The sequence below is a fragment of the Trichechus manatus genome, unplaced genomic scaffold (genome assembly GCF_000243295.1).
Source record: "Trichechus manatus latirostris isolate Lorelei unplaced genomic scaffold, TriManLat1.0 scaffold00013, whole genome shotgun sequence".
Classification (NCBI taxonomy): Eukaryota; Metazoa; Chordata; class Mammalia; order Sirenia; family Trichechidae; genus Trichechus; species Trichechus manatus.
This window is the reverse complement of record NW_004443949.1, coordinates 20,277,083-20,299,599: the sequence shown is the minus strand read 5'-3', so window position 1 is coordinate 20,299,599 and position 22,517 is coordinate 20,277,083. Positions and strand designations below refer to the sequence as shown.

Here is a 22,517-nt window from a genome sequence, read left to right as displayed (position 1 = left end):
AAGTTGCCAGTTTTGACTATTTTCAAACAGTTTCCATTTAGGATGACCTAAATCATTGAAGACTGAAGTATCAGCATGCTTTGAAAGAGATAATGTTAGTAACACAAATGAACAAAAAAGAGGTGACCTTGTTATAAAATACTTGTATCCCAGATTTTGAATTTTCCTTTGACATTGTAAGTTGGAGTGGGGGTGGGAAGCAGAAAGGATTCCTACTTGGGCAGAGATTTGATTATTTTAATTGTTCTAACTCACGTTATTAGGTGCTGTTGAGTCAACTCCGACTCATAGAGACCCTATGTACAATAGAACAAAACACTGCCTGGTCCCGTACCGTCGTCAATTATAAATAGCAAGCTATTTATGATGAGGATGAGTAGTCTTCCTAAGTAGTTGTCCAGATTTGAGAGGGGATTATTTGGGGAAATTGATATTTTTTGATATATGAGCTATAGCAAGTGCATCTAATCTAAAATGGAATTGGGACAATTTGTTTGCAAAACAGAATTGCCTAATATTAGACATTTGTTTGGTAGCTAGATATGTTTATTTTCTTGGAGTTTAATAAGCTGAGAACTGAGATGATGGGTCCCTATTGGAATCATTTGTTTGGTACAAATTTTCCCCAAATACTTGATTATTAAGAATTTAATTTTAGCTAGATAGAAGTATCTCACAAGAGAATACTATTTTTTATTTTTTTGTAGGTCTCAGGCAAGATTATGCTTCTACTTCAGCATCTGTGTCAAGACATAGTTCCAGTGTGTCATTGAGTTCAGGAAAAAAGGGGACATGTAGTGATCAAGAATATGATCGATACAGTCTGGAGGATGAGGAAGAATTTGATCATTTACCACCACCTCAACCTCGACTTCCAAGATGCTCGCCTTTCCAAAGAGGAATTCCCCACTCACAGACTTTCTCTAGCATTCGGGAGTGTAGGAGGAGCCCCAGTTCTCAGTATTATCCTTCCAATAACTACCAGCAGCAACAGTATTACTCACCTCAAGCCCAAACTCCAGATCAGCAATCAAATAGGTCAAATGGAGGTACGTTCTATGCCTTTTTGGTATTTGATATGCTTTGATCTTTTATCTGTGGTCAAGAAATGGTTTTAAAGTCAGTATAAATAATCGATAAATGCTTCCCAGATTTGTTAAATTCCTTATCAACACCTTATTAGTTTGGCCTAAGTGTTTACATCTATGATTAACCATTCTGATTATGTGTCCTGGATTTATAGATTTATAGCTTCACGGAAACCATCATGATATAGCTGTCTGAGAATGAGTTATAAGTGTGGAGCATCTGTATGTCGTTGCTAGTACAGCTGTAGGTTGTGCAAGGTTGTGCACTTTGAGGAGTTGATGGTGGAGCTCCATGGAGTCAGAGGCTCTGTATCGCATCTTTTCTCGCTTTTCCTGAAACTTTCTGTCTGTTACTACCTGTTCCTGTTCCTGATGGTTACCATGAATGATGGTGCTTGGAGTGGACGCTGCTGGTGCAAATTTAGATTTACTGGAAGTTTGGGATATGTCTTACTCTCTGGTTTCCTGACATCTAGAATTAAGGTCTATATGTTGTTGTTAGCTGCCCCTGAGTCAGCCCTGACTCATGGTAGTCCTATGCACAACAAGATCTGACTGTTGTGACCAGGGTTTTTATTGACTGATTTTTGGAAGTAGATCACCAGGCCTTTCTTTCTAGTTCATCATATGCTGGAAGGTCCACTGAAACCTGTTGAACATCAAAGCAACATGCAAACCTCCACTGACAGACAAGTAGTGGCTATGCTTGAGGAGCGTTGTCTAGGAATCAAACCCAGGTCTCCCTCCTGGAAGGTGAGAATTCTACCACTGAACTGCCACTGCGCTCAAGATCTATATAGCAGTGTATGTTGTTGTTAGGTGACATCGAGTCGGTTCTGACTCATAGCAACCCTATGTACAACAGAACAAAACACTGCCAGGTCCTGTGCTATTCTCACAGTCGTTGTTACGCTTGAGCCCATTGTCACAGCCACTGTGTCAGTCTATCTCCTTGAGGGTCTTCCTCTTTTTCTCTGACCCTCTACTTTAGCAAGCATGGTGTCCTTCTCCAGGGACTGGTCCCTCCTGATAACATGTCCAAAGTACGTGAGATGAAGTCTCTCCATCCTTGCTGTACAGCGTTCTGGCTGTACTTCTTCCAAGACAGATACGTTCATTCTTCTGTCAGTCCATGGTATATTCAGTATTCTTCGCCAACACTATAATTCAAAGGAGCCCATTCTTCTTCAGTCTCCTTTATTTGTTGTCCAGTTTTCGCATGTATTTGAAGAGACTGAAAATAGCATGGCTTGGGTCAGGTACACCTTAGTCCTCAAAGTGATGTCTTTGCTTTTCAACACTTGAAGGAGGTCTTTTGCAGCAAATTTGCTCAGTGCAATATGTCATTTGATTTCTTGACTGCTGCTTCCATGTGCATTGATTGTGGATCCAAGGAAAGTGAAATCCTTGACAACTTCAGTATTTTCTCTGTTTATCATGATGTTGCTTACTGGTCCAGTTGTGAGGATTCTTTTCATAGCAGTATATAACCGTAGGAGTAATGAGACTGATAATTGGCATAGTGATGGGAAGCTGATTTGTCCTAATGTATATAGTCAGTGTATATATGGTGTGTTGGATATGTGGCATTCTTTTTTGTATTATTTTCTATCTCCTTCCTCATCATTTATCTTTCTTCCCACTTCCAGGTGTTAAATTCTTTGACTTCCAAGAACTGTAGAAAGAACAACATTAAATTTTATATTATAGATCATATAATATTCTAAGCCTGGATGTATTTTTGTACTAGTAATCAGCCAGACCCTCACACATAAATTCCATATCCTACAGAGAGACAAAACACTTAAAAATAATTCATATTTATGCAGTTAAATTTTTTAATTATTAGATAGCACCATTTCTTGAAACTGGGTCCAGGGTGATCAAATAGGATATTTTAAAATATTGCAAGGCCAAATAAAAGTAGTATTAATGGTTAACTGTTATCACATTTTTGGTTTGTACTTTCTTATCGTCTGTAGTTGTATCATTCATGCTAATTGAGAGATCATTTGAGAATATTTAAAATTTTATATTTATTATTTCTCTAATTTTTTTAGTTCCTTCATATTTTAAATTAGAAGAAAACAGTAGTGGCCAAAGAATGTCATAGTGACCAGTTTATTATCTTATAATATTAGAAGATAGTGTATTCTATGTATTTCATGAAATTCATAGCATCATATTAAAATTGAAGGAGAGGTCACCTAGAATTATTTCTCTAAAGGCTTTTGTAGTCAAGTCTTTTAGGGTGTCATATTCTAGTGGTCAGGCAGGTGCTAGTTTTGCATCTTGACTAGAATTGTAAATAGGATCATTTTCCTTCACTCCACTGTTTGTTCAAATATGCACCTTTGGAAAGTGGTATTCACTTTCATTAAACACCGTTATGAAAAGGATTACATTACCCTGAAGCCTGTGCTATGATGATTCCTATTGGGAAAGTGGACACATACCACAGTTTAGGGTCTCATTGTAGTAGAGCATTGTCTGGAGTAGAAGTATCGATTAAAGGTTGGCCCCTTTTTTGTAATATGTATTAAAATATGGTTCAGATATCTGAGGTTTCTTTTGTTACCACAGAATATTATTTGAACAAAGTTGTGAAAGAATGATGACTTAAAGCTGACCTTGAAAATGATCTGTCAAACATTTTTATAAGTTACCAAAGTAATATAAATAGAAGATAATTGTTAAATCATCCTTCAGTTTTTAAATAACTGAAAATAAATTAGAAATGTATATATTTAATGCTTCCATAGTTTTCAAAACCATCTAGGTTCAAAAGAAAACAAACTGAAAAACCAAACCTGTTGCCGTCTAGTCAATTCTGACTCATAGCGACCCTATAAGACAGAATAGAACTGCCCCATAGGGTTTCCAAGGAGCAGCTGGTGGATTTGAACTGCCAACTTTTTGGTTAAAGCCAAACATTTAAACCACTGCACCACCAGGGCTCCAGTTCGAAAGAAAGAGGGCTCTTAAAAGTTCTTCAAATTTGCCTGGAGCAACAGAGGAAGAAGGCAAGTCAGGAATAGAAGGAGGATATGGAATGTATTGTTAATTGCCTCCATGAACAACTGCCTCCTTTGCCCTGAGACCAGAAGAGCTAGATGGTGCCCTGCTACCATTACTGACCATTTTGATCAAAGATTCTGTAGAAGAATTCTGATCAAAAGGGGGGAAACGTAGAACAGAATTTAAAATTCTCATGGACTGTAGACTTTCTGGAGCTGTGAATGCTGGATGAACCCCTGAAAATATTGCCCTGGGATAATTTTTAAACTTCAAGCCAAAAATATCTCCTGAAGTCTTCTTAAAACCAAACAGTACCTTAGCTTAACTAGTGAAAAATGTCTACCTTGAGCATTGTGCTCTTTTAAGAGCTATGTAAATAGGATCAAATTGAGAACAGCAACTCCAAAGATTAGATAGGAACCTTAGGGGTAGTGCGTTTATGTTAATGGGGGGGAACAACTCAGCAAAGGAGGGTGAGAATGGTTGCACAAATAAGAATGTAATCGATGTCACTGAGTTGTACGTGTAGAAATGATTGAATTGGTCTATTTTGCTATATATATATCTCAACAATATGAATAAATTAAAAGAAGTTCTTTAAATATTTCCTGGGGTCATACAATTAAAAGGAGCATATTTGGAATAATTTATCAGACATCAAAAATCTTGCAGAATCATTATTAATACATCCTGTAATTTTTAGGGTTGATATGTTAAATGCCCAGGGTTGTCAGTGGCAGGAAGTAGTCAGTGTTAGGAGCCTGAAGCCTCCCCAGGACCCTGTCTGGACTGGAAGGAGAGATCTGTTTGGTGGGTAAACGATTAATCTCTTATATTCCTAAAGAGTCCTTAATCTTTGCTCGATAGACTCTTGATGCTTCTTAGATAATGAGAAAATTCATTTGCATTCTTTCCTTTGCCTATTTGTCCAGTTTCCTGCTGCATCTTGGTCCTTGAAGATAAATTGCTGACTTCTTTAAGATAGAAATAGAGCATTTCTTTGGTTCCTTGAACGTTAGCATATATATATGGCTATTAATGTATCTACATTGTTTGACATGAAAGTGTACTTCATTTCCAAATGGTCTCTGACACAGCCTGGGGATCACAGCCTACTTCCCAGAGTTATAGTGTCCTAGATATTTACACCTGGAATGCTTTATTTTTAGTAGCATATTTCAAATTTAAAGCTTTGTGAAATTGACTTGATGCTTAAATATGAGTGGCTAAAAATTGGTTTTAAGGACTGATGCAGTACTAACTCACTGCATGACTAATTTCATGGCTTTGTGGCTTTGCCACTTAACCTTCTTATGGTCCAATCAAGTTACTTAAACTTCCTGAGTTTCAGTTTCCTTATCTACAAAATGGGAATCTTGTGTCAGGTTTAACAATTATTATTTGCTTTAGAGAAATTAATTTTGAGTTGTTACAGTGTTAATGCCCTATATGAACGTAGGTATTAGGAAGGTGGATGTGTATTGTAACCATTAAAGCAGTTGTGGAGAGAAGTCTTATATGTGTGTGTGTAACTTTGCTTTTTATTTCATCTTTCTGGACCCAACTCAAATATATTTGAAGCTTTTTTCTTCCAGTACTCCCAAGGCAAAGTTGTTGTCTTATGCATATGCTCCTTTTGTAGTAAGAACACTTTGGATTCAAATCATTAGTAGCTCTAGGATTTCTACACAAGAGACTTTTGTCTTGGAGTTGTATTTGCATATTAAGCTAATGTTTTTACTTAGGTTGCATGTTAGAGATCAATAAATAAGAACATTTTCAAAAGATGCTTTTACTCACATTGCATATAAGATTAAGAAAATATCAATTGTTTATAGCAAAGGATATTGTTGTTTGGAGTGCCTTTAGGCATTGCCAATGGTACTAGTCTCCGTTTTATTACTTAATAATGAATATGATTTGGACAAGTTACTTAAACTCTCTAAAACTCAGTTTCCTTACCTGTTTACCTAAGAAATTAAACATATAGGATGTTTATGAGTATTCAGTAAATTGTGCCTGTGTGCTACCTGGAAAGATTTTATTTTTTTCTTGTACTGATGTCAAAAGAGGAGCTTTTTTTTTTTTCTATCAATAGCCATTAATATAAAGGAGTATACTAATTTGGGGTCCAGTGGAGTTAGGAAGCAACTTAGTGATTTTAGTTTTAAATAAGAAATATACAGGAAATAATGGAAAAGTTGCAAGACACCTTGAGAAAACATTCAGACAAAAATAATATGTGGGACATTCTGTAAGAGATCTGTCCTGGAATCTTGAAATAGTCAATGCCATTAGAAAAGGAGAAGGAAAGAAAAAAAGGACCTTCTTGGTTAAAAGAGACGTAACAGTGTGAACCATGATTGGATTGTGGCTTGAGGGAAGAAGCTAATGAAGGACACTCTTGGGATATTTGGGAAGTTTTGTGTACAAATTGGTTTGTGAAATGCTGTTGTTGTTAATTTGCTTTAGGTGTGACGACAGTATCGTAATTCTGTAGAATTTTCTTATTCTTAGGTGATACATGTGTCTTTTCGGATAAACAGTAAACAAATGTGTATATGTATATGGAGATGAATTAAATATGGTACAGTAAAAACAACCATTGGATTTAGGTGGAAAACATATAGGTGTTTATAATACTATCTATCAACATTTCTGTATGTATGAAACTTTTTATAATAGCTGGGAAATTTAAAAAAATTGAAGTTTAATTTGGTTTCTAAATAATAGCGGGTGGTTATTTCCCTTTGCCTCCTTACTGCTTACTATATATATATTCAAAATAATTTAGTATCTTATTGATAGAAGCTCAGTTTTTCATGCCATTTATTGTGATGTTCAAAAGATGTAGGTGGCGGCTCTATGGCTATCTGTTCTCTCTTTTTCACTCTTACCACACACCCCTTCCCAAGATACGGATACACAGTATGAGCTGAAAGTATTAAATGTCTGCTACTTTGGGCCAGGAACTTTAACAGGAATTTGGCAATATGAGACCTGTGGTTTTTAAAAATAAGCCTCAAGAAGATAATGAGGAAAATGATCAAGAATCTAACAATCAGTGGCCGTAAAAATATTTCCAGAGAGTTAAGGAAACATTGTTTAAGTGTTATACAGTCAGGAGGTATATAGGAAAGCTTCTGCAAGGAGGTGATAGTTGAGCTAATTTTTAAAGAACTAATGAGTTAGCTAGGTGGATAAAATATTTTTTTTCTGGTCTTTTTTTTTTTAATACTGTCTAAAATTCTTACTAGCTCAATTTTCTTTCTTTTCCCCTAGACCCGTCCTAAGGGGTGAAAACTGTTGGACAGGGCTACAGTTAATGGACATATGTGATGTAGAAGGAGCAATGCATGAAAGGGGAGGAAAAAAAAATGAGTTTTACACTTTGAATTAGTGTTCAAGTACACTAAGTTCCCAGGTTACAAACATCTGACTTAAGGACAACTCCTGTTGCCCTTTAATGTTATGTAAATTTGCCCTCACTTTGAAATGACTTAGTCAACCCATACTTACAACAAATTCATCATAATGACCATGACTTGCTGCATGTGCAGCTTTTAAATCATTGAAGAAGCTTCAAGCCTTTTTTTGTATAAAGTAAGACTGAATAAGAACCATATGCAACTGTTCTGACTGTTCTACAGTTCTGACTTAAAAACACACTTAGAAATGGATCTCATTCATAACCCAGGGACTGCCTGTACGTCATTTGCTTTCTGAGTTAATTTCAAAGAAAATGACCACAAGCTTAAGTGACCTGATGTGTGCACTTTTGTGTTTGGGAATGTATGTTAATAAAGATATAAATATCTTGCCGAGTTGGGAGGGTGAAAAAAAATCTTAGATAATACAGTGGTTTGTGATCCTCCAAAGCTCAATCCTGCCTTTCAACATCTTATTCTTTAGTATTTAATTATTCTTATTGGGGAGAAACCAAATTTAATTTAAATTTATTTAAAATTTTCTTCTTGGGGACTGATCATGAAAAAAAATTTTGAGATACACTGCTCTAGTCTGTGAACTCAGTGAGCATCAGAAACTGTATCCATCTAATACACTGTGGTGTCCCCAACATCTTATATATTGTTGTTCATTGCTGTCAAGCTGATCCTGACTCATGGTGACCCCATGTACGCAGAATAGAACTGCTCCATATGGTTTTCAGGAGCCTTGGTCACGCAGTGATTAAGAGCTCGCCTGCTAACCAAAAGGTCAACAGTTCGAATCCACTAGCCAGTCCTTGGAAACCCTATGGTGCAGTTCTGCTCTGTTCTGTTGGGTCACTATGAGTTGGAATAGACTTGACAGCAGTGGGTTTGGTTTTTTGTTTTGGTATAGGGTTTTCGAGGCTCTGTGTGACCTTTTGGAAACAGATCGCCCGGCCTGTCTTTCAAGGTCTGGGTGGGTTTGAACTGCCAACCTTTCAGCCAGTAGTTGAGCGCTCAACTGCTTGTGCCATCCGGTCACCTAACATCTTATGTAGTGTCTGACATTTAGTATACATTCGCTAAATTTTCCTTTGTTCATTCATTATTTGCAAAAAGTGGGGATGAGTGTCCAAATGGAGGGACCAGCGTGCTCACAGGTACAAGAAAGTGTGGCACATTTGGGAGCATCATTTGCCTACCAAGGTTGGAAAGTGTGGGAGGTAGCAGGGGACAAGAGTAGAAAAGTGTGTAGAGTCTTGAAGAACCATACTCAGGAACTTGGACTTTCAAATGAAGATGAAGGAATAATTAGAGTTGGAGGGTTTTAAGCAAAGGGTGACTAGGTGTATGTTTGCACTCTAGGAAATGTGCAACTGTATGGAAAATAAATTGGAGGGGCAAAGACTGAGTGGAGACCAATTAAAAGGATTTTGTGAAAGTGTGTGAGATAAATAGTAAGTGTCTGAATGAGGTGGTACTCGGACATAAAATAAATAATTATGAGAAAGAATTGATAGGACTAAGGTAGAGAAGGGTAAGGGTATAGAATTGATAGGGGTCTAAGGTAGAGAAGAGAGGTGGACCTGAGGAGGCTCCCCAAGCTTCTGGATTAGGTAACTTGCTGAACAGGTCAGTAGATGGTGCTAAGTAATGCAGAAGCACTGCATGGAATAGCAGACAAGTAATAAATTCAGTTTTGTACTTGAACATGTTTTGGTTTAGTATTCGAAGATAACCTTTGTTTTCTGATTTAGCTTGAAAGAAAATGACCATGAACTTGAGTGACTTGATATATGTACTTTAGATTTTGGGGTTTAGTTTTTATGTATTAATATGAGAAAAACACCTTGTAGAGTTGTAGTCTTGAGGCTCATTTCAAATCTCCGTGACATTGAGATCTGCATATGACTCTCTGCTGCCCTTTGGTGGCAAAAAGATGTACTAACATTAAGAAAATAGGAGAAAGAAATGAAAGCATTCTCTTTGTCTTTTTCTGCAAACATCTTAATGGCATACTCGTGACAGTTAAAACTTCCCAGAAGCTAATGTGGCCATGTTGGTGTGATGAGTGAACATCTAAGAAAGTTTTATAGCATCTCAAGATGGAATCTCAGGTTCATAATTTGTTCCATTTTTATAGGTTAGCACGGAGTAAGGAAACCTTCTGTTGATTTTCACTCTACCGCTAGATTTTTTTTTATTAGCATGTATCTTAATTTCTAGTTTTTAAAAATTAAATGGCTGTAATATTATTTTCTAACCTTGCTTTAATACAGTTGTATCCACTTATTGAATTCAAATAAATAGCTAGTTAATTAGCCAATCCTTACCTCTTTTTATAGAACACGTACTTTCTTTCAACAAAAGACAGTCCATTTTGGTGGAACTCTTCTGGAGTTATTGAATGTGTTTTTCAATACAGGCGGTTAATTCCCTGTTTGTTTTCGTTCATAAAGCACATGATGATTTTTATTTGCTATTAAGCAAAATATGACTTATTTTTTATTTTCTTTTGAAGGCTAGTGCTTTAATTGGAAGAAAATTTGTGATTTTTTAACTTTGTAAAATGCTTTTCCAGATAAACTCCGTAGAAGTATGCCTAATCTAGCCCGAATGCCAAGTACAACCGCTGTTAGTAGCAATGTTAGTTCTCCAGTCACCGTGCGAAATAGTCAGAGTTTTGACTCAAGCTTGCATGGAGCTGGAAATGGAATTTCAAGAATACAATCTTGTAGTAAGTACAACTTTTAATTTTTTGTAATTTTTAATTAGTTGCAACACCATTAAAAAATATTTTACTATTCCATTTCTTCTTTTTACTTGCAAGAACACTAAACTTTTCATCCTGTTCTGTAACTTTTTTGTATTTTACCATTAAAATTGGGTAGTATTTTCACCAGTGCCAATGGTAAGAGTGGATAATAATAATAAATTATATGTAATCCTTTATATTCAAGGATAGCATTAGAAGGACTAAATGGTGATTAATTTATCCACTCATCGTACAAAAATAATCCGTTTTTTCTTTGCAGAGTCTTCTCTTTCTAGCTATTTCAAACATAGGCTTATCTTGATACTTTTACTCTGAAAAAGTAAAGTATGCTTATTTTAACGAGCTGTTACTTTGGTCCTGGTTTTCACCAGTCCGTAGCATTTTTTTTCCCCAAATGAAGTTGTATTTTAGTGTGTTCTTAAAGTAGTTTTTACTTACTCCATTTCAGCCTACCATACAATCCATCATTCATTTTCTGTATGTTCTACTCAGTAATGAGCAGTGGTAAACATGATGTTCATGTGTTTTCACTTTGGGGGTGGGGATGTGGTCCTTACAGCTTTTTTCCCTTTTTTCTACTTATACTGTTTGTATAGGTTAAGATTAAGCCTTGGACTGACCACTGGAAGCCAAATTTCCATACTAAAATTTTCATGGTTGGAAAGGATCTTAGCAATGTTTTGTCAGCCAGTAGAAGTTTACTCTCACAAAGCTAAATGGGAACAAACAATGACAGAATCTTACATAAACCTTTTTTTTTTTTTTTGACCTTTTTGAATACTATACACATATATCAGCATTCCTATGTATGGAGTTCACTTATGTGTGCTGCTGCTGCTGTGTGCTGTCAAGTGGATTCCGACTCATAGTGACCCTATAGGACGGAGTAGAACTGCCCCGTAGGGTTTCCAAGGCTGTAATCTTTACAGAAGCAGACTGCTACATCTTCTCCTGCGGAGCTGCTGGTGGTTTCGAACTGCAGCCCTTTTGGTTATCAGCCCTTTCGGTTAGCAGCCAGGTGCTTTAACCACTGCACCACCAGGACTTCTTCACTTACGTGTACTTGAGTAACACTAATTTTCTGAGGAAATATCTTCAAGAGATGTTAAAGTAATAAAAGCATAGACACATTTTTTGTATATATTTCTCCCCTCCTATTTTTATTTCAAAAGATATATTTATTATATATTTGATTAAGTTCAAAATCAGTTATATTGATTTAAGAAGTAGGATTTGTTCACTTTTAACTGAATTTCAAGTATTAGACAGCAAAACCACCACTCGTCTGTCAGTTTATTGTACTGTGGTGGCTTGCGTGTTGCTGTGATACTGCAAGCTATGCCACTGGTATTTTAAATACTGGCATGGTCACCCGTGGTGGGCAGGTTTCAGCAGAGCTTCCAGACTAAGACTAGGAAGAAGGAACTGCTGGTCTACAAAATTGGCCAGTGAAAACCTTGTGAATAGCAGCGGAACATTATCTGATATAGAGCCGGAAAAATGTGAGGATGGCGCAGGACCGGGCAGTTTTTCCTTCGGTTGTACATAGGGTCGCTATGAGTCAGAACCGACTTGACGGCACCTAACAACAATAATAACAGCGACAAGGCAGCACAGGCTTGGATAGCTGGTAAACAACAGTGCATATTTCTGCTAAATGTGTGATTAAGTTTTTTCCTTGGGGAAGGGATTATAACATTTAAAATTATCTGCATAGTAGTGCATTGTTTTAATTTCAGATTTTAATTTGAAATAATATAAAATATTGGGCCAGTATATTAATGAAGGTTTTTAGGGTTCATACCTAGAGAGCAGAGCCCTGGTGGTGCAGTGGTTAAGAGCTCAGCTGCTAACCAAAAGGTCAACAGTTCAGATCACCAGCTGCTCCTTAGAAACCCTATGGGGTAATTTTACTCTGTCCTGTGGGGTCACTATGAATTGACTTGATGGCAGCTGGTTTGGTTTTTTGGTTTTACCTAGAATGCTCTTCATTTTACAGATTTTGCTGTTGTTATAGAGGTAATAATAAGTAACGCTGGTTGAGTGGTTACTCAGGGCCAGGTACTGTTCCTGAGTGCTTTGTTTGGATTAACTAATTTAATCTTCCCAGCAAACCCTGGGAAGCAGATAAACATCATAGGAATATTATTTAAGAAAAATGGAGTTCCTGAGTGGCACAAATGGTTAAGTGCTGGACTACTAAAGATTAGCAGTTCAGACCCACCTGGAGGTGCCTCAGAAGATAGGCCTGGTGATCTGCTTCTGAAAAGTCACAGCCTTGAAAACTCTATGGAGCAGTTCTGCTCTGTACACATGGGGTCACCATGAGTCAGAATTTACTCACTGGCAGCGAATAGCAACCCAGAGATGTCACCCCTCTTTGTCTTCCTTTCTATAATTACAGCTATTAAAATTTTTCCTCATTTTATTTTTGTAAAACAATCCCCAAAGCAACAGTTGAGAAATCCTAATTTCTTCTAAGCCAGCAAGGAAGAATTTGCCTTGTAAGAGCTCAGAGATGATCAAATTTGCTAAAGGAAAGGAGGCACTAATTAGAACTGGTTTCTAAATATAGTTACCTATTGCCGTCAAGCTGATTCTGACTTATAGCTACCCTGTAGGACAGAGTGGAGCCCTGGTGGCACAGTTGTTAAGAGCTTAGCTGCCAACCAAAATATTGGCAGTTCAAATCCACCAGCCGCTCCTTGGAAACTCTATGGGGCAGTTCTGCTCTGGCCCATAGGGTTGCTGTAAATCAGAATTGATTTGCCGGCAACAGGTTTGGTTTTTTTGGTTTATAAGACAGAGTGGAGCTCTGGTGGTGCAGTGGTTAATTAAGCATTTGGCGGCTAGCCAAAAGGTCGGCAGTTTGAATCCACCAGCTGCTCCTTGGAAACCCTAGGGGCGGTTCTACTCTGTCTTACAGGGTTGCTGTGAGTCGGAATCAACTAGATGACAGTGGGTTTGGTTTTGGTTTTGGGTTATAGGACAGAGTAGAACTGCCCCATAGGATTTCCAAGGCTGTAATCTTTATGGAAGCAGACTACCACATCTTCCTCCTTGGAGCTGCTGCTGGGTTCGAATTACAACCTTCCGGTTAGTAGCTGAGCACTTAACCACTGTGCCACCAAGGCTCCTTTCTAAATATAGTTAAAACAAAGGCAAAAAAACCCAAACCCATTGCCATAGAGTCAATTCCAACTCATAGCAACCCTGTAGGACCGAGTAGAACTGCCCCATAGGGTTTCCAAGGAGCAGCTGGTGGATTAGAACTGACAACCTTTTGTTTAGCAGCTGAGTTCTTAACCGCTGCGCCTCCAGGGCTCCCTAAATATAGTTAGACACTCAAACATGTTGCTTGGTTGGCAGAATAGGAGACTCTCTTGTCTAGGATGAGAATTTTCCAGTACCAGATGCTGTGTGGAAGCTGTCTTTCATCTGTTTCCTTCTGTGTATATTATGGAGGATGGTGGTGGTTCGGTAGTAGAATTCTCTTCTTCCATGTGGGAGACCCAGGTTTGATTCCCGGCCAGTGCTCCTCATCCTCAGCTACCACCCATCTGTCAGTGGAAGCTTGCCTGTTGCTCTGATGCTGAACAGGTTTTAGCAGTGCTTTCAGACTAAGATGGACTAGGAAGAAAGACCTGGTGATTTGCTTCTGAAAATCAGTCAGTGAAAACCCTAGGTATCACAACTGTCTGATCCCGTTGTGCATGAGGTCACCAGGAGTCGGGCTGACTCGAAGGCAGATAACAGTAACGTGTATTATACTCTCAGATAATATAGGCTTTTCTGAATATAAAACAGTTACTAAGTTGGATGGTAGTAGAAGTGTTCCCTCACGTGCATATTGTTTTCTCCCCTAGTTCCATCACCAGGACAGCTTCAACACAGAGTCCACAGTGTGGGACATTTCCCAGTGTCTGTCCGACAGCCTCTTAAAGCCACAGCCTATGTGAGTCCAACTGTTCAAGGCAGCAGCAACATGCCTTTGTCCAATGGCTTACAGTTGTACTCCAACACAGGAATCCCCACACCAAACAAACCTGCAGCTTCCGGGATCATGGGCCGCAGTGCACTTCCAAGACCTTCATTGGCAATAAATGGGAGTAACCTGCCTCGAAGCAAAATTGCACAGCCTGTTAGAAGGTAAGAGTCTCTGGTTGGTTGTTTGCTTACATAACTTCATTTGTAGTTTTACGTTAGAAACTGGACTTCCTTTGGCTCAGTTTAACCTTAGTCGTTCACTCTACTCTTTATGTCTGACCTATGTTCTCATTTGGAAAGTGATGGGGCCAGGGTCCTTACGTGGGCGAGTCCCCTTCTTTCTGATCTCCTCATCTTCCCTTACTCCTTCATCATTTCACGCCCGCTGCGCTGTTTGCCTTTGCTTCAATTTGACAGGTAAGCCCCACCCCCAGGGCTTATATGCTCTTCTGCCCACAAGTTATTGACATGGCTTGTTCCCATCCTCTTTCAGGTGTTTGCTTAGATGCCGCAACTTCTGTGAGATTTGCATCTCCTCTTTATTTCCCTTCCCTTGTTTCATCCACCTCCCTCCCCCCGCATTTATCACCATTTGGCAGATGATACATCCTACTTATTTATTTTATTAATTTATTAATAATCTTATTATTGTTTATTGTCTGACTCTCCCGACTAGAATGTAAGCTCCACAAGCATGGACTAAAATTTTTTTGCTCACTGATGGATCCCCAGTGCCAAGAACAGTGTCTAGCACAGGGTGGTGGTGTTAGATGCCGTCTAGTTGATTCCAGCTCATAGTGTGACTCCAGGTGAAGGAACAGAACTGCCCCACAGTATTTTCTGGGCTGTAATTTTTACAGGAGCAGATTGCTATGTCTTTCTCCTGCAAAGCCTCTGAGTGGCGTCGAACCGCCAACCTTTTGGATAGCATTCGAGCTCTTCAACATTGCACTGCCCAGGCTCTTTGGGTCTCAAATATTTGTTGAATTAGTAATTTTTGATCAGTGTGGAAAAATGTGTTAGACATGTGTGCATGCACACATATCCTCCTCCCACACTCATGGCTTAAATAGCATCTTAGTGATATTTATCTGGGGCTTTACCAGCTTCTGTTGGTAAATTAAGTATAGCTCAGGTAAAAAAAAATTTTTTTTCTGTATCTTCAGAATTCCAGATTACTACATTTTAGAGCAGCTTACAGTCATGATGTACACTTCTTGGACTGGACGTCCTTCGACATCCTTGAGTGTGTTATAGTAAAAAAAAAAAAAAATCCATAAAAGTGGATTGGGGAGAGATTGGAAGATGAGAAAATGGAGACAGTAACTACAGAGAACTCTTACAGGAAATTTGACTATGAAGGAGGAGGCGGGGGAGCATAGTAAAAGCTTGGAAGGGATGTGGATGCACGTTTTGTTTCTCCTTTTGTGTAGCTGTGTGTAGAATTTTTGCTTTTTATCTTCTGATTAGGTGCTTATATTAAAAAAAAGTCGGAAAATATTGAAAAACACAAAAAAGCAAATACAGGCTGGTCGGCAACCTCATTACCCAGATAGAAATCATTTTAGTACATGTTTGTTCAATAAATTCTGGCTTATTCTCCCTCACTAAATGCAGAGCTATGTTATCATGTTTCTGACTGTATAGAATCCCATTGTTTGATGTACATAAGTTATTGTGGAACATCTTCAAGTACGTTTGTATATAACCCAACAGACAACCCAGCCCGTTGCCATCGAATTGATTCTGACTCAAAGTGACCTGATAGGACAGAGTAGAACTGCCCCATAGGGTTTCCAAGGAGCGCCTGGTGGATTCAAACTGCCGACCTTTTGGTTAGCAGCTGTAGGTCTTAATCACTGTGCCACCAGTGCTCCACATTTGTATGTATGTACCATTATTTCCTTAAGATGAATTCCAGAAGGACAAGTTCTAGATTAAAGAATATGTCCATGTATCTTTGAAAATATGTCTCCAAACTCCATTTTTAGAAAGGTTGTTGCTGTCAGACCATATGAGAAGGTTTATTTTCCCAAACTTAAGCAAACACTAGGTATTATCACTCTTTAATTCTTTGCCAGTATGACAGGCAAATCTTTGACTATTAGAATGTTGAGAAATTCTTCCTGTTATTTTGCTCTATGTATTCAAAGAAGTAGCCATTTACATTTTTAGGTCACTTTTCTATAGGGGAGTTTATTTTTTTTCTTTCTGACATTAAAATATCCTTTATACATTGAAGATACTGATCATTTGTCATTTATGTTGTAAATTCACTGTGTACTTACAAGATGCAAGGCCCTATGCTGTGAGCTGGGCATAGTACTCATGAGCGTGTTGTTCATGCCTGGACATGTGAAACACAGGGTGCTCGTGGGGAAGTCCCAATAGCTTGTCATTACTGGAGTGAAAGGGCCTGTATGGGAGAGTAGATCAAAGTAAGCGATAGGCTTCATGGGATTATTAATAATCTGTTCCCTTTTTTCACCCCCTTTATAGTTTCCTTCAGCCTCCAAAGCCTCTGTCTTCACTCAGCACTCTGAGGGATGGAAACTGGAGAGATGGTTGCTACTGATGCAGTTTTTACATACCCTTGAAGAACAGGGAGAAAGTAAAAGATGAGGGTTGTGTTACCTAGCTGGCTAGGTAACAGTGGATGTTGGGATATTCTTTCCCTTTTGCATTTTAACATATTTACTGCATTGTTTTTCAATGGACCAATCACCAGAGACTAATTATTGCACTTAAATATTTGCCTGAGATACTGCAACATTTTCAAATCCCTGGTTGCAGTATTGTGATACTTAGATCTAGAAAGTTTTTGTAGAACTGCTATGTACCTGAATACTTTTTGAGAAAATTAAGATGTATCAATAATGCTTTGCCATATGAGTTTTTTAAAGTAACTTGTTCAATTTACTTACGTGTTCTAAACATCTTTTTTCCATTACATGTTCTGTATTTTAATACATCACATATTTACAACTAGGTTCTATAACTTATGTTTTGAAATTTAATTTTTTTTATAGTTTACAGGAGTTTTATTTTTTGCACCTATTTCTTTTTACAAACCTATGTGAACCACTATGGAACAACTTAAAATTTTGTGCCATAAAAATATTTTTGTGGTAAGGTACTATTTTTTTAGCTCTAGGGATATATCAGCAAAAATACATCATACCATTTGAGAGACATAATTTTATGTTGAATGAGCACAAGATATTCTGAAGCATTGAAAGGAGACAGACAGCAGAGTTAAATGGTCTCGTCTTTTTCTGTTTTTCATTGTTAATTTATTGTCATACGTGAGTTTCATATTTTTAATGGCACCACAAGCTCATTGCACTTAAAACTTGCAATGTTTGCTGCTCTACCACAGTTGGTTTTTCAATACTTTATTACAAAGGATGAAACTGTAATGTTTTATTAACATTGCTTCTGGAAATGGATGCATTTTAAAGCAAATAAATCTTTTTGATAAACCTTTTACAAAATCCGTTTGCACTAATGAATGCTTTCTTATGGTATATGACTTAATATTTGTTACTGTGTACACTGCTGTTTTGGAATGTTCAGAAATAAAGACTCTATTTCAACAATATCAGGTCATGCATGAATGTACAATATGAACAGCATAAATACCATATGTATGTTTCACTACAATTTTGAAAATGTTTATTGTTGCTATATTCTTGTACAGAGCATTAATACCTAAGAAGGTAGGCTTATAATATGCATATTTAATATGCATATTTGTGATTACTATTTCTGATTTCTCGAAAACACTTCTAGTAAGAAATTCCAAGTTTTAATTTTACAGTGAGATTTAGGTCCCATTTACAAAGGCCACTAACACATAAATAGCAATAGCCCTGAACACATGCAGGGAAGAACACGCCACTTGAAATTTTCCTATTTATTGGGGTCAATTTTTTAATTCTTGTTTCAACATATGTATATAGCAAAACATTTGCCAATTCAACAATTTTAGCATGTATAATTCAGTGACATTGATTAAGTTCATCATGTTGTATAACCACCACAACTGTCTTTTTCCAAATTATTCCACCACCGTTAACAGAAACTCAGTGCCCCCCTAAGCAGTGACTCTGTGGGGTCAAATTTGAAATATTTTCTCAATATCACTACAACAGAATAGTACTATCAGAATTCTGTATTACATATGGTATATGTTTATAAACGTTTCACCTGTAGGTACTGTGGAAAGTTTAGGCAAAGGATTTTATGTTGCCTTTTTAAATGTAGGGTTCCTAAAAGTCAGAATTGACTCGACGGCAATGAGTAAAAGTAATGAGTTTTAAATGGAGTTCTACCTGAGGTTGAGATTTTTATTTAAAAGAAGTGTGCCTTTGAATATAATTGTACCACTGGATTGCAAATAACTTGCATTTTAAATAAAATGTGGGCTAGAGGAGTAGATATCAAAGGGGAAAGTACTATTTACTGAGCAGTTCTTTAGTGATAAGGATTGTGCTGAAGGTTTTATATACACTTGTCTAATCTAACAGTCACCTTCTGTCATTGCCATCGTTTTAAAGATGAAGACACCGAGTCTCAGAGGGATAAATATTTAGCTAGTAAATAGTGAAGGAGCACTGGTGGTGTAGTGGTTAAGAGCTTGGCTGCTAACCAAAAGGTTGGCATTTCAAATCCACCAGTGGCTCCTTGGAAACCGTATGAGGCAGTTCTACTCTGTCCTATAAGATCACTATGAGTTGGAATTGACTAGACAGCAACAGGTTTGGTTTTTGATTTGGAAATAGTGAAACTGACTTTTCAATCTGAGTTTATCTGAACTCATTTACCCCACTACTGTGCTCTCTTTCTATGAACACAGGTAAAGTTGGTATATTTAAAAAAAAAAATAAGTTAACTGTATTCTACTAAGGACATGAAAGTGCACAATTCATTTTCAATTCTGATATTTCATTTATATTCAAAAAATCTGCTCAGCCCTTGAAGTACATCATTGAAAACAACAAGATCCCAGCATATTGGATTTTACATTCTAAGTAGAGAGAGAGTAAACCATAAACATAATAAGTAAATTACAGTATGCTAGGAGCTTATAAGTATTGTGGGAGAAAAAAAGAGATCATGGTAAGGAGAGAAAATGAGTGTGGGGAAGAGATCACACTATTAAATGGAGGGGGTGGCATCTGAGAACATCTTATTAAGGAGTTGACACTTGAACAAAGACTTGAAGAAGAGGGAGCTAGTCCTGAAGATACTTCTGTCTTTTTCAGTCAGAGTTCCACAGAACACAAAATGGTGGAAGTGACTATTTTCTCAATTCTCCCAAGAATAATACAATAACAATTATTCTAGATGCATAGGAGATAATTTAATACATTAAATACAGTGGATGCCTTAGGGCAGTGGTTCTCAAAGTTTGGTCCCCAACAGCGTCAGTACCTCCTAGGAACTTGTTAGAAATGCATGTTCTCAGGCCCCACCCCAAATCTCTTGAATCAGCCTCCTAGGTGATTTGCAAGTCCCCCATTGAGAAACCAAACTGGTTACCTTTGAGTGGACTCAGTCTCATGGCGATTCCGTGTGTGTCAGAGTAGAACTGTGCTCCTTAGGGATTTCAGTGGCCTATTTTTCAGAAGTAGATCACCAGGTCTTTTTTCCAAGATGCTTCTGGGTGGACTTGAACCTCCAACCTTTTGGTTAGCAGTAGAGTGCATTAACTATTTGCACTGCCCAGACACTCGTATATTGAGAAAGGCTACTGGAAAGGAGGGAAAGCCTGTGCAAATGCTGTAAGGCAGGAGCATACTTGGTGTGTTCGAGGAAGAGCAAGGAGGCCAGTGTGGCTGCAAACAGAGCAAGGAGGAAAGTAGTAAAGATAAGGTCAGAAAGGGGCAAGATCACGTCGGGCATTGGGGGCCACAATAAAGGCTTTGATTTTACTCTGAATTGGGAAGCTCCTTCATGGTTTTGAATGCTTAGTTTTTATTTTATTGTACTTTAGATGAAGGTTTACAGAGCAAAGTATTTTCTCATTAAACATTTAATACACATATTTTGTAACATTGGTTGCCAACCCCACGACATGTCAACCCTCTCCCCTTCTTGACCTTGGGTTCCTCATTACCAGCTTGCCTGTCCCCTCCTCCTTTCTTGACCTTGCCCCCGGGCTGGTGTGCCCATTTAGTCTCGTTTTGTTTTATGGGCCTAATCTTTGGCTGAAGGGTGAACCTCAGGAGTGACTTCATTACTGAGCTGAAAGGGTGTCCGGGGACCATACTCTCGGGGTTTCTCCAGTCTCTGTCAGACCAGTAAGTCTGGTCTTTTTTTGTGTGTGCGAGTTAGAATTTTATTCTACATTTTTCTCCAGCTCTGTCTGGGCCCTCTATTGTGATCCCTGTCAGAACAGTCGGTGGTGGTAGCCAGGCACCATCTTGTGCTGGACTCAGTCTGGTGGAGGCTGTGGTAGTTATGGTCCATTAGTCCTTCGGACTAATCTTTCCCTTCTGTCTTTGGTTTTCGTCGTTATCCCTTGCTTCTGAAGGGGTGAGACCAGTGGAATATCTTAGATGGCCGCCCACAAGCTTTTAAGACCCCAGACGCTACTCAACCAAAGTAGAATGTAGAACATTTTCTTTATAAACAATGTTATGCCAGTTGAGCTAGATGTTCCCCGAGACCATGGTCCCCACAGCCCTCAGCCTAGCAATTGCGTCCCTCAGGGAGTTTGGATGAGTTATGGAGCTTCCATGACCTTGCCTTGGACTCGTTGGTGGTGCTTAGTTTTAAAAGTATCACCCTGACATTTGGTGAGACTAGAATGGAGGACAGGGTAAATGAAGAGAAGATGAATTCGACTGTTTCAATAATTCAGGGCAGAGATGACAGGGAATTGGACCAGGATGGTAACAGTGGGTTTCTATGGGTCAGGTATCTGGACACAGCTTGGCTGGGTCATCTGACTCAAAGTCTCTTACAAGGATGCAGTCATTTCAAGGCTCAACTGGGGAAGAATCTGCTTCAAAGTTCACTCACATGGTTGTTGGCAGGAGGCAGGTTCCTTGTAGGCTATGGACCAGAAGCCGTCTTCTGTGTCTTACCACGTGGCCTTCTCTATACGGCAGCTCACAACACAATGGCTTGCTTCATCAGAGCAAGCCAATGAGAAGCGCTGGAGAGAGAGCCAACAAGACGAAAATTACAGTCTTTTATAACCTGATCTTGGAAGTGACATCCCATCGTTTTGTCATGTTCTATTCATTAAAAGAAAGTCACTCCAGCTGTCTTTCAAGGAGAGAGGATTCACATGAGTGTGAATACAAGGAGGCAGTTTTCACTAGGTACCATTTTAGAAGCTATCTGTAAAACATTGCAGTCACCTTTACATAATGCCAATTTACAAAATGGCTGTACCACTATGTGTTTGCCAGCAGTACATGAGCATTCTTGTTGCTACTCCTCCTTGGTATTGTTAGTCTTTAACTTTTTAATCTGTGGGTGTGTAGTAGTGTTCCATTGTGGTTTTAATTTGCATTTCCTTGGTTACCAATGAGTTGATTGAACACCTTTTTTTTTTTTTTAGTGTTTTAACTTTTAATTGCTTAGATTTTTTTTCATTTGTTTTTATTCAACTTTAGATGCAGGTTTACAGAACAAACTAGCTTCTCATTAAACAGTACATATTTTATGGCATTGGTTAACAACCCCATGACATTTCAGTACTCCTTTCTTGACCTTCAGTTCCCTATTACCAGCTTTCCTGTCCCCTCCTGCCTTCTAGTCCTTGCCCCCAGGCTGGTGTGCCCCTTTAGTCTTGTTTTGTCATATGGGTCTGTCTAATCTTTGGCTAAAAGGTAAACCTCCGGAGCGACTTCATTACTGGGCTAAAAGGGTGTCCAGGGGCTGTACTCTCATGGTTTCTCAGTCTGTCAGGCCAGTGAGTCTGGTCTTTTTTTTGAGTTAGAATTTTGTTCTACATTTTTCCCCCACTCTGTCCAGGACCCTCTACTGTGATCCCTGTCAGAGCAGTCAGTGGTGGTAGCTGGGCACCATCTAGTTGTACTGGACTCAGTCTGGTGGAGGCCATAGTAGTTGTGGTCTAATAGTTGTTTGGATTAATCTTTCTCTTGTGCCTTTACTTTTCTTCATTTTTGCTTGCTCCTGAAGTGGTGAGACCAGTGGAGTAACTTAGATGGTCACTCACAGGCTTTTAAGAACCCAGAT

The 22,517-nt window shown here is 38.4% G+C and overlaps 1 protein-coding gene across 2 annotated transcripts in view; it reads left to right on the top strand.

Moving 5' to 3' along the window:
• SLAIN1 (SLAIN motif family member 1) overlaps nt 1-18,347 on the top strand; it is a 65,690-nt gene extending 47,343 nt beyond the window's left edge. Inside the window, exons 5-8 of one of the 2 annotated variants that reach the window (XM_023726706.1) lie at nt 708-1,049; nt 10,119-10,274; nt 14,180-14,462; nt 16,800-17,895. In XM_023726706.1, coding sequence (XP_023582474.1) covers nt 708-1,049; nt 10,119-10,274; nt 14,180-14,462; nt 16,800-16,875 — 857 coding nt within the window. In that variant the 3' untranslated portion in view covers nt 16,876-17,895. Of the gene's footprint in view, nt 1-707; nt 1,050-10,118; nt 10,275-14,179; nt 14,463-16,799 lie in introns of both variants that reach the window. The other variant, XM_023726705.1, reaches the window with a different exon arrangement.
• The last annotated feature ends 4,170 nt before the right edge of the window (nt 18,348-22,517 follow it).